The 15,779-nt window shown below is 41.9% G+C and overlaps 2 protein-coding genes across 3 annotated transcripts in view; one reads left to right on the top strand and one right to left on the bottom strand.

Annotated features, from left to right (window-relative positions):
- LOC131892220 (uncharacterized) overlaps positions 1 to 2,004 on the top strand; it is a 9,900-nt gene extending 7,896 nt beyond the window's left edge. The window contains exon 10 of the mRNA XM_059242006.1: positions 1,765 to 2,004. Coding sequence (XP_059097989.1) covers positions 1,765 to 1,895 — 131 coding nt within the window. The 3' untranslated portion in view covers positions 1,896 to 2,004. The remainder of the gene's footprint in view (positions 1 to 1,764) is intronic.
- On the bottom strand, positions 1,978 to 11,425 carry LOC131892224 (uncharacterized). 2 transcript variants are annotated; one of them, XM_059242009.1, is made up of 5 exons: positions 11,169 to 11,423; positions 10,625 to 10,765; positions 7,383 to 7,496; positions 4,712 to 4,804; positions 1,978 to 2,117 (listed from the first exon to the last, which is right to left on the bottom strand). In XM_059242009.1, exons 1-5 carry the CDS (start codon positions 11,302 to 11,304, stop codon positions 2,002 to 2,004), a joined length of 600 nt encoding a protein of 199 aa, XP_059097992.1. In that variant the 5' UTR covers positions 11,305 to 11,423; the 3' UTR covers positions 1,978 to 2,001. The 2 variants fall into 2 exon arrangements, with proteins under 2 accessions (XP_059097992.1, XP_059097994.1); XM_059242011.1 differs by lacking the exon at positions 7,383 to 7,496 and having other exon boundaries at positions 11,169 to 11,425.
- Positions 11,426 to 15,779: the final 4,354 nt, after the last annotated feature.

Genomic DNA, 15,779 nt, shown 5'->3' with positions numbered 1-15,779 from the left:
GGGACCGAGCTAGTCCTTGAATGTAGGGTGATCTCGAATGCTGTCTAAAAATTTGTCCAAGTCTGACTTGAAAAAAAGATGATACCGGATCAACAAGGCCTACGTATTCCCTACCGAATATCAGAGGGAAGCAAATTAAACAATGAAGGAGCCCGAGAAAGAAGAGATATGGACATATTGTTCCAACTAGCCTGGATTCTCGAGGGCTTGAAGGTGCTCTCAAAAACATATTAAGCCTCTACGGTCACCAGAATTGACCCTAAATCCTGGGTTCGACAAAGCTCATGGATGCGTTTGAAAAGTACCTTTCGTATCTTGTCTGAACACTGGACAGTCCCAACCTTTTTAGCCTCTCCCAATATGAGAGCTCTCTCATTCCTGTGATGTTCCTAGTGAAACATATTTGGACTTGTTCGAATTTTTGCCACCTGCTGAACTCATGGGAGCCCAAATAGGTGAAGCATATTCAAGATGTGGCTGATAAATCCATTTGTACAGAGTTAGCATCGTGATGCTATCTCTGGACTAAACGTGCGATACTTCCAACCACACATTTGAAAAGCCTTACCCACCTTCAACTGGATATGCTCATCGAACTTTCCATTATTTTGGAGGACTACACCTAGATCTTTCATAGATGAGACCTGATCATTATCTTTACCTCCATTATCTACGAGTGGAGTATTTAAAGGAGTTGACCCAAATGTCATTGAGCGGAATTTCATTCCGTTCAGGGCCATATTACTCTCAGTTACCCAAGAGTAGACTCGATCTAAGTCCTTTGCAAGGCCAGTGGAATCATTTCAACCAGGAACTAACTTTGTATCGACAACATAACAAGAGAGACTGGCAGTAATACTAAGCTTTTGAAGCGAGGCAACGAATATTTTAAAAAGGAGGGGCCTTAAGATGGAACCCTGGGGAACACCCGACTTGACATCATGTATGTCACTAAGAAACCTTTCAATCCTAACGATTTGCTTCCTACCATGAATAAAACTTCATATCTAATTGAGAACCTTAGCTTGGATCCCAATGTCGCGAAGTCTGTTTAACAAAAGGCCATGATCGACTTTATCGAGGGCCTTGGCAAAATCAAGATAGACAACATCAACTGACTTGTGTCCTTCCAGTCCCTCAATCACTTGCTCTAAATGCTCAATGAGTTGGACAGCCGTGCTAAAATGTGCTCGGAACCCGTGCTAGCTAGTAGGAAGGACTTCATTGACTTCAAGAAATTCAAAAATTCAACAAGTTTGGACTTTATGATCTTCTCCAACACCTTCGCAAAATTCGAAGTGAAAGGAATCGACCTATAGTTACTTGGGAGCGACTTATCTCCCCCTTTGAAAATTGGAACAACTTAAGCTAGCTTCAGAGAAGAGGGAAACTTGCCCTGATCCAAGATGCAACGCATCAGGTAGGATAAAACAGGAGCAAGAACCAGCGAGCATAGTAATACTGTTGCATAAATTCAGTGAAACTTCTCATCAATTTTGCTCTTAACATCGGAAAATATCCTTGGGATATCAATAAGCATCTCTCCGGCTCTTAGAATCAAATACTTCCCCCGTATATTAATGTCTAATTGCAAATTTGAAATGAATTCCTTAAAAAATGAGACTCATTCATCATGATAAGGTTCTCAAAAGACAGGCTTCAAATAATGAAATTAGCTCCTGGTCGGGACTCGATTTTCGTCACCCTCAATACTGAACCAATAAAGGAGAAATAACAGCTTTCCCATTGCTTTTTCCGTTTCAGCCACCACTATTCCCTTTTCCGTTCGGTTTATTTCGGATGACTTCGAATTTGCAGGCGCCATAAACGAGGCTACTGTTATGGACAAGGGCTTCAAACTCAGCTACATGCAAGATGCGGTGATGTGCGTTTAAGATACGCGATTACTATTGCCACAACGACTTTAACTACTTCTCTTGCCGCTTCCGTTCCTTGTTTTTGGCATATTATCGTTGCCATATGAATAAACAATAATGCTGGTTACACGTGTAGATATGTGTATTGAATCATGGATGCTAAAACCAGCCACAGGACATTTCCACCATTTCGGGAACCAATGCCGCAATACTCGAGCTGCTTTGGATGCTCGCACAATCCTGAAATTGGATGAAATTGACGAACTAAAGTAAACTTATCATCATAGCACTAATGATAAGATTATGCACAATAACGGGTGAGTGAAGGGTCTAGCCAGGCCTTCCAATTTGTACGGTGAAGCAACACAAGAGAATACTCTCAACCTCTCGAGACTGCGGCACACAAGGACAAAAATGGGTTGACGTGCAAAATAGCATTTCACCATTCCAAATAAATGTCGGTCCAATGTGCTTTGATTCATCCACATGTGTCGCAACGAGACTCCCTAAGAGCAGACGTTGGTGCACAAAATTTCGGTTCATTTGACAATTCAGACAGACCTGTGTCAATTGCTTTTGTCACTTAATTAATTATCATCAGACTGTTGCTAGTTTTAAATGCCATCTCACAGGAATTTCGAACAAACGTGTAACTCCCTCTCTTGCTCCTTGGTTGCTGTGTACGTGTAGTGTTCGTGGTGTTTGTGTGTGGGTGAATGAATGGGAACCACCATTTATTCATTCAATTTTGGTTTGTTTTTTCACGGCTCCTAGTTTAGACGTAATCACTTTAAACCTAAAAAGTTCATTGCTCATTTACATGTCTGTTCAACTTTACCAGGCTTTATTTGATGCTGTAATGTAGTATGATTATTTTCGAATTATTCCCCTGTAGCATTGATAGCTGATTGCTTTGCTTGTATTGCTCAATGATAGTTAGATATTAATGTTCAGTTTGCATTAATTGTATTTTGGTTAGTTAATTTTTTTTGACTAATTTGTGTCCTTTTCTGGTTTTCATTAAAGTTAGGGTCCTTGATTACTTGCTTTTCTCTGTCTTTTTTCTCTTGATTACTATCTCCATCCTAGATTGGTATGTTCAGTTTGATGTCAGGTAGTTCAGTGCTGCTTTGCGTTGCTATCCGATGTCTCAAGCCTTTTTAGTTTTCTTTTTCTTGTTCTCTTGCTCTCGCTGAAAGTCAGCAAAGAGGCTAGATAATGTTTGGTCTTGGTCTTGGCAGGGAAGGATCCTTCCATAGTCAATAAGCCCTTTATTCTAGAGGCTTTAGTTGCTCGGGTCAATCAAACCAGGGTGCTTCTGGCTCACCCAGTAGTTGAGAAGTCGATCGATTTGACCAATGTAGAGGTTGAAGTAGTAGTTCCTCTTCAAATAGAGCAGGAAAAGACAGTTGTAGAGAAAACGGTCTTTCCTTTTTACCAAAAGCAGCCTTGTCCTGAAGAAGGAAAAGGCTGTAAGTTTGACCACCCTAAATGGTGTCAAAAACTTCTCAAATTCTGCCTTGAGAAGTACAATGGGAAGAAGGGGTGATCGAAGGTAGATTGTCCTTTTTTTCAAACATTCAAGTGCCGTCAGTCCATGAGACTCAAGACGTGCTTTAATGTACGGTGTACTTCCGTCCACGTAGAAGGGACGCAAAGAAAGCCAAGAAATAGGATAGCTCCTATTCGAAGTTTTAAAGCTGTCCCTATTTCTAAACCTAATTCCACCCACCCCCGTCCTTAACCCATTTAGCTTCCTCCCTCCCTCTTCTCCTCCCTACCCTACTGCACATCAAACTAAAAATACAAATCTAACATGGAGATGTCAAACAAGAATTAAGGGACAGAGAAAAGCAAGGAATCAAGAACAAACGTAAACTAGGAAAAAAAACACAAAAACACAGAAATAAGCGCAACAAGTTGATCTAACAAAAATGCAATCAATACACTAGTGGTCAAAGATTGATGACTATCAATAACAAAGACAATCAAGCTAAAGAACTATGAATTCTGCACATAACAATTTGGTAATTAACCAAAAAGGTTTTAAAGTAATTACGTCTTAACATAATTGAGTGAATGAATGGCAATTCCCATTCATTCACCCACACACAAACACCACGAACACTACACGTGCAGAGCAACCAAGGAGCAACAGAGGAAGTCACACCTTGGTTCGAAATTCCTGGGAGATAAGAACAGCAGCAAACTAAAATGAGACTGTTCTCAGCGTGCTCCAAAACAAGAAGGAATTATGTACCTTATCATTCGTGTCAATTAAAAAAATTGTCTAAAAGTGAAAAGTTACATGAAAGGCTTTCTGATTTCTTGTGAATAAAATAAAAAAATCATTGAAAAACCTTGTGAAAAAAATCCAATCGTGTGTCACGCATTTTATAACAGAAAAAAACGTAGTGGAGGAGGCTTAAAACAACTATTCATTCCTTACTTTTACGCCTTTGTTTGCATTTTCGCATTTTTTCGCATTTTTCAACTTAGAAACACCGATTTCGGTTGAAAAGGAAACCTTGTTATTCAAGGTCTGTAAATGAGGTTTCAAAGTTGTGGGTAGGGTTCTTGAAGCAATTGCCTATTGGGACGCTATTACGACAAGTTCATCCCAGGAACTAAAAAGCGGATGTCTCATGTGAGTTGACTCATGTCCTCCAATTCCCCTTTGGTAGTTTACGGCCGGTTTTCGGTCCTACTTGATTTCAAACAAACCTAACTGGTAGCCACCCTGAATTTCACCAATAAGGACGGATATAGATTATAAATTCCGACGAAGAGTGATAAAGACCTGTTTGCTGCTCACTGATGAATTTATACTGTACCTCCGTAGGCGACACACTGATTGATGTTTAAGTGAGGGTATTCGTGTTGCCAATTGGATCGAAAATCCGCCAAAGCTGCTCGAGAAGCCGGACCTGCAATGTCAAGTCAGAATGGCACAAGTCAGGGATTACTTGGCCGTCAGTGGTCGCGGGGGAAGAGGGACTAGAAACCCAGTATGACACAATGATCAGCTCGAGACAACCCCAGACTCATGTATTGTTTGAAAACAAGTTTTAGTTTGCGCGACAAGAAGCTATATTGCCAATCAAAATCTATTCATTAAATAGGCTACAACGGGCCCAAAAATGTGGCTGATTTGGAAATTGTGTTCCTACAAGCTCCCAAATCTCAGAGTCTTCTCCTAAATCTGGTCCACCTGAAGAAGTTGTCGCCAAATTGCTTGAAGTTACTATTGCTTATGTGAAGCTTTCCATCAATATCAGGTTCAAGTGGTCTTGGAGAGTAGGCTTCAATAATGAGAAAAGCTGAATGAAACATGCCTGGGTGCCTGGGTGAGGCGTTTCGTTCTCCCCGTACCTTCCGGTTCTACGCCATGCAGCTTTTCGCTTTGTTGGGACATATCCTCTCTAGCTCACCCTAGTGTCAAACATTAGAACGAGATCTCGACGTATGCCATTGGAATTATGTTCGCATTTCTCAAAGTTGATGATCTCATACGTTTTCTTTGCACCTTATACAAACTTAGGAGTACAGCCAAACTTCGATTTAAATTTCTAGTTTTTTTAAAAATCCTTATTGCGAGTCTGAATCTCATTGGATTATTATTTGACAGGGTTTTTCAATATACATTGGGATGTCCCATTTTGGGTTCGAGGTCTGCCGTTCAAGGTGATATAATCCACTAAGGCAGGGCTCTCTACATAGTACAAGAGTACAAGCATCAAAAGCGACCCCTGACGGGCGCAGCCTCCAAGATCCAAGAAGACAAATTTTATAACAAAGGAAAATAATCGGAACCATTTTAGGCGACAATGCGTGCTCTAATCCTGCCGACGACTCTTTTTTCAAATTTATTTTTTTTCAAAATGTCATGTAGAGTCTTGCTACGGTGTTTTTTTTCTTTTTTTTCAAAAATGAATTACAAGTGAGGCTATTTTGGATTGGTCAAGATTGGCCTGATTGGCCATGTAAATGTAAATTCTTAGCACTGAGTTTTTGTGAAAATTGCCCAAATCATGGTTTACGGGCATTTGATGTTATTGGATGTGCTAGTTACTTTTATTTTATGTCAACGCCAAGCTAAAGTCTTCTTTGGCAACCCTTTTCGTCCGACAACGAATCTTACATCCGTTTATTGACAACGCCGTTTGAAGTTGGGTGTTTTACTTGGACTTTCCGTCGATATCTGAATATACTTTTTGAATGGCTCCAAATACAAACGAATGAGCAAGAAAAAAAAACATCGGAGCAAGACTCTACATGACATTGCCTCTCCTTTTGAAAAAGGTCGTGGGAAGGATTAGAACATGCATTGTCACCTAAAACTGGTTCTGGGTATTTTCCTTCGTTATAAAATTTGACTTCTCGGACTTGGAGGCTGCGCTCGTCAGGGGTCGCTTTTCATGCTTGTACTCTTCTACTAGAGAGGCCTGGATTTAACGACATTGTCCGTCATGCGGAGAACATATCGTTAAATCCAAACTTGGCAAAACCGTACTAAACGTTATCTTGCCAATATTTGGCATTTTCTTTTCTCGTTTTTTGGCATACAGACATGTACTTGATTGGTACTACTGATCAAAAGAAAGTTGTAATGCTCTTCTGGGCTGAAAGCCCCGAACTCAATAATGCACTGATTTTCTACTCTACGGAGGCTGCGATAACACAAGTATGTTTGCGCCCCCTCTGCGGCCTCGAGAGCCTCCCGGTGGATGACTTTGGCATTGCTTAACTTGGCCTCCTCGATATCTTCTTCTTCCTCCCCATCCTCCTCATTGTCCCTTCTATGAGCATCTCCTGGATCTTCTCCGCGACCATGTGGGGAACAGGGACATCAGCCAAGGCATGAACAGGGTAGGGTAATTGTCCTTCTCAGATGTGAGGGCCCTCTTGAGTAGGTTTGGGACAATCAACGGCTTGACTGCTTGGAGACACGGGCCAGCATGTGGATGGCATCAAGCATGGCGATGTCAATAGCATCTTTCCTCGTTGGTAGCTGCTCCAAGATCCTCTCACTGAGCTTGGACCTGCAGAGCCCTTTGAAATTCTTGATGACGCCAGCATCGCACGACTGGATGCTATTCTTGGGGACATGGACACCGTGGAGGAGAGTGAGGTCAGGAATCATTGGGTGGTTGAAATCATTATTAACCAGTAAATGAAATTGTCAAAATTATCGGAATATTATTAAATCAGGACTTACCACTGTTATATTCTGGTCACCGATATCAATTTACATTTACCTCTACTCATGCTCCCACCATCATACTCGCCATAGACATTTTCCCTTATCATAAATACCTCCACAAACGATCAATAAATAGCTAGTCAACGGCCACCATCCGGTAATCATACAACTAAGAAGTAAATATTTGCTAAGCAGCAAAGATATAGTTAAATCAAGGTTCGACAATAGATTGGCTCAAATGTAGTTAATTCTAATGACCCATACAATTCCGATTGCAACCCAGACCCATTAAGTATGCTTACTGATGGAGGCTGAAGTGAAATCGCCTCTGCCCGTGCTCAAATGGTCCTCTGAGCAGAGCTCGTTGAAGTACTTTAAGCAATTGCCCAATGCTCGTGTCAGAAGGTCGCAAGCCACTGAAAGTAAATGAAAAGTGAGCTTCACCGTTAGTTATTGCTATATAAATCGCACTGGGATTTCGACCACCAACTGCACCATCAGTGAGGGAAACTTGCCACCTGCTTCCATTCCAAAAGAAAATTCATATTTTGTCTTCTCAGAACTAAAGTTGGTCGTCGTCAGTCTAAAGGTTCTGCTCAGATTGAGGATATACAAATGGTAGAGGATGCGATAAATGCTACCGTTTATTGATGCCTGAAAATCAGAGCCTCACAAATTATCCTTCAAAATCAAACGGGGCAAGCACAATTTCTAGACTAGTGAAGAAGTGTTGATCCAAATCAGCTATTGACATGGAACCAAATCGTGTTGTACATATGGGTGCTGCGGAAGGAATGAACCTCCTCCAGTTTTCAGATGCCTTAACTTGGCTAGTTCAGGGACTTTAAAGAGAGCAAACGACAAGGCTTTTCTTTGCCCGCCAAGTTTTTTTTTTAAGTTGGGCCATTTGGACGATATGTTCATAAAACAGCTTTCTCCAAGCATTATTAATGGCAAAAAACTAGTGACTCGTGTTTAGAGCAAACTCCTGCTTAATCAAGGACACCTAATTACTATTTTTCAGTAATTGTTCGTCAAGACACGCTAGAAGTCAGTTTAAGTCAATTTACACGCCTTGTTTGAAGCACATACCATCAATGGTTACAAGAATGATAACACTCACAAATTTTGTACAATAGCTACACAAATAATTGACATTCAAAATTCCAACGCCAAAAGTTTAGGCCTAACGAGAGACCCTGGTCTGCATCCAGGGTCCCCAGCCTAACTTGGCGCGAAAGGCTTGGTGATCACAAAAAGTGGCGTTTCCTTGCTTTAGTGTCCCTGGATAGTTGCACCTACAATGATGTGGTAAATGAAAAGGTTATCATTGTTACACAAACAAGGGACTAGTGCATTCAACTGATGGGATCAAATTGAGTTACCAATTTCAATTTTCATTGAGATTTGACATTACTAGCGGCAGGTGGGAAACCTGAAGGATCAAAATATAACCCAATGTCCTAAAATGCAGATATGGCCACCTCAGGAAGCAAGCAAACCGACTAGTTCTTGTACTCAATTTCTTGCTCAAGTTCACAACCATGTTGCATCTTTTGACATTTTTCCACAATTTGGATGCTTTTTTTACTGGGGCTGTTACGTTTATTCCCAGATATATTGCTAAAAATAAAACCCAAATTCCCTCATTTCGCAGCCTTTCCTCACAGGGTGACCCCTGCCGTATTATATTTAGTGACGCCACCCACGTGGCAAATGGAGCCTTCCAAGTGCACACCCATTAATGAAACCCTGATTGTTCTTCAGTCAAACCAGGGTTGCCATTTAGCTCAAACCTAACTTTTGCCACACGCTTTCGAATCGGTTGGGACCTTTCATTTTTACATATTTTCATATCACCTACATTTGTCCCATTAGTCGTTCTGCAATAAAACGAGCAAATTGCAGGGCCTGTTCATCCTCAGGCCCTTTCCTTTTGTTTGTTCCCTTTTTTTATTCCCTTCCTTTTCCTTTCTCAAGGTCGAAAGGTGCTAATCATTACACAACTTTTCATAAACCAAAAACGACAACGACCTCATCACTGTCATAGCCTTGGCGAGGTCTCATTTTGCAATGAAATATCTGCCAAAAGATGGGTTTTCAAATACCCTATAAAAATTTGATGTTTGGGATGTGCCCTATTGAAATGTCGCCACTTGATTGTCGATCAGGTGTGGTGGCTCTTTCAAGGCAATTTCAAATCGCCTTGTAATTAGAAACCTTCATCTTGGTTGAGCGACCCCTTTCTTATTTTGGTTGCTGACGAATCAAGTCTAGCGACTCGGGAGTTCCGCTGAAATGAATATCTTGGTAGCTTGTGTTTGAGGACCTGTGATGTAACTCATTCAACCATTGACCCGTGGACTACTCTATGTATCAAAATTCGCTGTGGCGACTCAATATTTATCTTCAAGCGTGTCATTAATTCTCATTTCTCATCTCTTATGATATCATCCTAGTGTCCTTGGTCCGACATCCTTTCGGAGAGCCGGCGGTCACGGGGCAAAGGATCTGTTCAGTCTGGCTGTGGCTCCCCAACAACTGTATTGAGATAACCAACATTTTCATCACTAACATCTTCCTAACTGTTTAGGTATTGTCTCCGATTCCCTTCTTCACTTTTTGCATGTGCACTGATCCAACTCGAGTCATTCTTGCTATGATATCACATTCTAGTCAGTTAGTTCATCATTCTGACCACCTACTGAGAGTCGCCTAAAGATCACAACCATTATTATAATGTTACTGATCGCACCTTGACTACACACTTTTTGTGGTCTTATTGTGTTTTTAAGTTTCCTTTTTTTTCCTCTGCTCTTTTCTCTTTGTTTCTGGATACACAATGTGGCTACAAGTGGTAGTTAGTTATATTCAACGATCAAACAAATGTAATTAATGCTATTTTACGCAAACACCCGAACATAAAAGAAATTAGATGAAAAGCCTTTTTGCTCTCATATTTTGACTTCGTGTGAGATTTCCGAATTCTATTTTTGTGCTTTTCTCTATTTCAGCTGACCTTTGCTCTAAACTCACACTGTCTTCCTAAGTGGTATAAACAATACATCCAGTCATAAAGTCACAATCAAACACTATATCTACATGTATGAATGCCTTTTACTGGAGCAAACTGGTGGCAATTACTTTTATCAAATTCAGCTAATTACAATTACACTAAGTCTGATTTCAAATGATAATAATTGCATGAAAATGTGATAATTTGAATTGCAACACAGGTCCGACAAGATCTGTCCACCGATGTTGCTACTACTACTACTACTACTACTACTACTACTACTACTACTACTACTACTACTACTACTACTACTAATACTAATACTAATACTGCGCAATCAATTCCACAAAATAATGAACTAACCTTGCAAAAAGGGCACGAAAGGAGGAACGGTTAACGAGTGAAATTTGTTTTTGGGTCGTGACAGTTTTACACGGCGCCCATTCTTAGCAACGCTTTGGATTGATGGCTCATTTCGTGACTTGAAATTATGGTATTGCATCACCCTGGCCGTGCCTTGCAACTCACCCTGTAACTTCCGGATGCCTCGTCGCCGATCGACTCTTTTGTACAGGATCCGCACTTGATCGTGGAAGCAATTGGGACCATAATAGTACTGGAACTTGGCGCACACCGCGGCCCCTTCGCCAGGCACCCAAGCCGGGAATGCTGCCAAAACAAATAAAGTGGTCAGAGGGCTTTGAAGTGAACAGACGACTTGTTCAAGGGTAATCATATCCAAAGTGAACACGTTTTTACCCAACTTTCTTTTCGATGAATCAGAATTTACTGCTAAATCTCACGTTTGACGGCCCTTTGGGCTTTGAGGCATGACTCATGACCACTTGCATCTGAAGCAAGGGTCTGTGTAGGTTCGCCTACATTTAGCTCTCAACTGGCCCTGACTCAACAACCTGTTACGCGACTGGCCGGCTTTTGATCTTCAATCTTGGGGGCGAAAACTCTGATTCTGACCGAGAAATCTGGTCTTGGCATCTCTTTATATGTACTACGATACATTGCTTGCTTTGGATCCATGTACATACTTATAGGTAGGAGTTGTGAAACTTACGTTTCCCATCTGTCCAAGGGCAGGTTATGGTCAAGACCAGCGCAATTATTGCCAACACATCCCAAAGACTGGTCGTTTTTATCGCCTCCGTTGAGGAGCGGTGGCGAAATCGCATCTTTGCCCGGGTTATGTCCATTTGGACGACTTTCAATATTTCGTTCGCCTGTCTTTGAATTGTGGTATGTAGGCTGAGCAATGGCGTTGTTTCAAACTACCGAACTGAAATGAGAAAATGAGAACGAGAATGACGATGATCAAATATCAAACAAGCCAAGTCCAACAACTGAAATGACGAGGGCATTTCAAAAATCGTCGTCTCAATATGCTTAAATACGCTTTCATTGGACAACGTGTCCTCGATAAGGGCCCGATCAGGTGCACATTCTAATTTGGCTTTCTAGCAATGATTGGATGCACCACTTACTTTTGCAATTTTCAAAAAGGCAAGAAACGTGGCCAGTGAACTTGTCCACTCGGGTTCTGATTGGAGTCGGCCAATAAATGCTTCCAAGAAGAATAACGCTATTTTGAGTGCAGAAGTCAAATTATCAGCGCAACGGGATCACTTTTTATGGAGAAATTGACAAAGTTCAATGAAGGAAAAGCGGTGGAAAAAAGAAATCAAATTTGGCCCCTAGTACATAGTATTGAGTGTTTTTCCCCTGGAGAATGGGAACCGACTGTACAGGAATCCAAATTGATTTTCTCTTTTTTTTTATGTCGGGTTTGAAAGTTCAAGAAATTGATTTTTATCACTATATGTTATCATGATACCGGCTTATTTTTATGATATTGTTCGATTTAGCAAGACATTTTGGAATAAATGGGGAATTTGATTCAAATTTGTAGTTCAGGTTGAAGTAACATTGTCTCTACTTTTGGTTCATAAAGTCGTGTCAGCAGTGGGATTTAGTGGCAGTTTTGAATCACGTCTCATTGACTATACGTTTTGGATTCGTAGAGCTCTTTGAATCCTGACGGCAACGCCTTCAGTTATCGGTGTCCCATTTAAGAACTACAAGTTTTGAATAAATATTTTCTTCCGAGGACACGCCCTTTTGGCCTTTTCTTCGGAATAACCAAGTATTATGATAGCCGACTGTGATGGCTTAAACTCATTGAAGATTCAATCACAGCCATTCAGTTTCTACACTATTTCCCTTTTCATCTCCTAACCTAGAGACACTGAACGATTCAAAGGCGTGCAAGCAAGTGCATGAAACCAAGGTAGACAGAAATGTCGGTTCTTGTATTTTTAAGTTTTTTTATTGAACACTTTCGTAATCATACGCACAACTTGACTTGAAACTCCTAGAAGTAAACGGCCATATCCTGTTTGATCATCCTCACATGGGAATATTATGCAGCTAGCAAGTCATCAACATGGAGGAAAATGTGATGATGGGAACATTTGTCACCAATAGACAATCCATAGGAAAAATAGTAGCAACTTGGATTGCCAGGTGGACAAAGAAAGCCAGATCCATCCATCCATCATCATCATCAGCAGCAGCAGCAGAAGCACCATTACGGCAGTTCTTCATGGGTCGACTCGAAGTGCGTGCCAATGCTCGACCTTCTCGGGGCATCCAGGCCTTCGTGCATGAATGGCTTCTGTTTTATCCGGCCATTAATCAATTAGTTCATCAATGGAAAGGCGCCCAAAAAACTGGCTTTTCCATACGACAAGTCTGTTTTCAACGAGTTGCTTCAAACTCATTTAGGACAGAAGAAAGAAAGAAGACCCGTGCGTGCGTGCGTGCGTGCAACCACATTCTCTCTCCATTCTTGGCCGATGGGTTGGTGGATTGGTCGGACAAAATGCCTCCTCACCTGCAACCACGTTCATGTACATGTTTGTAGTACTACATTCATGGAGTAGCGAATGTGGCGAGCAGGTGACAAGGAGGAAGCCTGTCTTACCAAGGATTTCCTGCCTCCAATCCAATCACAACTCGCTTTCTTTCCCCTGTAGCCATTATGTAGTTGTACATTCCAGACTTATTCCTTCCCCGCACCCAAATGCCCAATGCCTCTCTCTCTCTTCCACTGTCTTCTCCACACCTTCCTGGGGTGACTTCTTGGGCACGGTTTCCTCCCTGGAATTCGATTCCGTTGCCTTCCTTCCCTATACCCACCACCACGTACCTCGTCGTACTTTTGGATGAGGGCAACAAGACTGTCTGGGTAGTTCAGTTACGGACAAACAGGTTCAGGGTTCAATGCAGGTAGGTCATGGCGGCAGCACGGATTTCATGCTTCCTCGAACTGAATGAGTTTTCACCCCAGGTTCGCTGGAAAAGGGTAATTTTATGCCCATAGTCACTCATTGAGGGTGGGGTGGGGGGATATGTATTTTGAGCCGAGATGGAACATGAAAGTTTGCACATGGAGGACAAAAATGCGGCCGGAGCCTTGGAAAGCCCGTGTGACCCAATGTGTTTGGACGTGAATATGAGGAATGCAGGTTGGTGTGCCACCCAAAATTGAAACATTAGCTCCTTCGAGTCAAGAGAGCCGCCTTCGTCTTCATAACCCGACTAAACCCATTCCTAGATCTGTTTTTTCCATCTGGATTCAATTTTCTTCACTATGACTTGTCAAAAAGACGAAAAGACTTGGGAATGTCTTGATTGACGTGAAGGTAGATGTTCCTGGTAAATTTCATTACCCTTGGCCAAAAGGCTAGAAGTGGTAGGGTATCATGAGCTTGTGTATGAGCACGTTCACCCACATGGAGTTGGCTGGACTTGATAACTGGCTGTATTTTGAGTAAAGTGGTTTATTTATAAAAGACTAGAAGTTCTTGAATGGGCACGAGCATCAATTCATAAAATAGGGTATCGGCAAAACGTCCTTGTTGCAATTTGCTGCCCCTCGTTTAAAGCCAAGACAGTCTGCATATCTTAATTGTAGCTAAAGCTGTTTCCTCAACACCTTCAATGGGCAAACCTGTGGACATTCTTGAGGGCGAGGTAATGATTAGCGTCAGATGTGATGACAGAGCGGGCTTACCTTTCAATGGGACACCAATTATCAGATGACAGGCAAAGCGGGAGGCCTTCCATCTGATTCCATAACAAACAATCGTGACCATTTACTTATTGAATATATAGCTATTCATTTACCTGAAGGATGTATACGTTGACTGAAACATTGTTGGCTTGTTTACTGCAACCCAAGGGTCATCCATCATTGGTTTTAGAATGATGTCCATTAATGGTTGCAGCCATCTCTCCCTTCTCATTTTATGCGGTTAACTTGGTCTTCAAACCCCACTTTAACTTTATGCATCTTGTCTATTATTATGGTTACTAATTGATAGATACTCGATATGTGCTTTTGTTGGGCGACAAAAATCATCGGGGTTACACGGTTATCAAGACTTGAAACATGGACAACTTTTAAACCCCTTGTTTTCCCAAGCCAAAAGTGCAATAAAGTTTTTGTTTCCCAGTGCGTTTTTGCATTCGTATAGAACATTAATTCATTAATTTATAATAAAAGGAAGTTGCAGAAGGAAACCCGTTCAGCCAAAATGAGCTTCTTATGAGTCGTTCATTAGGCGGTTTATCTCTTTTCAGATGACATTTCAATTGTGTAGAGGCCACATTAATTCTCCCTCCATCTACCACTGGTTATACATCTTTGCCAACATGGGAGCGAAATGGAACGGTGAACATTTTCTATGCATACAAATCTCGACACTTCACTTATGCTCTGTCTACTACTCCTGGTGCTAGCTTTTACTATCCCCCGTCGCAATCCACATATGTGGGTTCCTACTCATGCACCCACCGTGTGCTATTACAACCGCATTCTTAGGAGAGTGCGTTGATTTCGTTTGGAAGAGGAGCTCCTCTTCCAAACGTCAAGGAAGGAGACGGAATCATGGAGCCGGCTGCTCTTCGGAACCAGGACGACCAACCAACCAACCAACCAACCAACCATCCAACCACCGGTCCTTGCCCGAGAGAAGGCATACACAAGAATCACATATCATGTGCCTGAGGACCCTCTAGACTAGTTCAATTCGGAATCCCAAGACCGAAACATCTTGAAAGATCCTTCGTCTCCGGACAACCAACGATCATCCCATTTCTACGGATCTGGCAGCTTTGTCCTGGGCAAAACCAGATCTCTGCAACACCGACCAACGGTCAAGCTCCTCAATTCTCCTAACCCACTCACATTCACTTACTCATCCGTCCATCCATCCATTCGTCCATCCATTGGAGGAGGCAACGTGGAGGTGAAAGTGTGGTCAAGTGACTCAAGTCTTCTCCAGCTTTTCTTGACCGTGATCAGTCAGTCAGTCAGTCAGTTACTTAGTTCGTGAGTGCGTGCGTGCTTGTATTCTAGGCTCTCACCTGCACTAGGATCGATCATGAGAACATATTGACCATCATATTCATACCACCACCAACCACCACCACCACCACCGCCACTGAGGTTGCCATTTGTCCGTGTGCTTTACTGGTTTTGGCCTATGGCAATTCGTTTCCACGAGAAATCGAAAGTACCTCTCCCTCTGGAATCCATTTCCTAATCGACCAAAAAGCCAAAAACCACGTAACGGTGCCTGGTTTTCTTGACAGAGAAGAAACTGGG

The sequence above is a fragment of the Tigriopus californicus genome, chromosome 12 (genome assembly GCF_007210705.1).
Source record: "Tigriopus californicus strain San Diego chromosome 12, Tcal_SD_v2.1, whole genome shotgun sequence".
Lineage (NCBI taxonomy): Eukaryota > Metazoa > Arthropoda > Copepoda > Harpacticoida > Harpacticidae > Tigriopus > Tigriopus californicus.
This window is presented reverse-complemented; position numbering and strand designations above follow the sequence as displayed.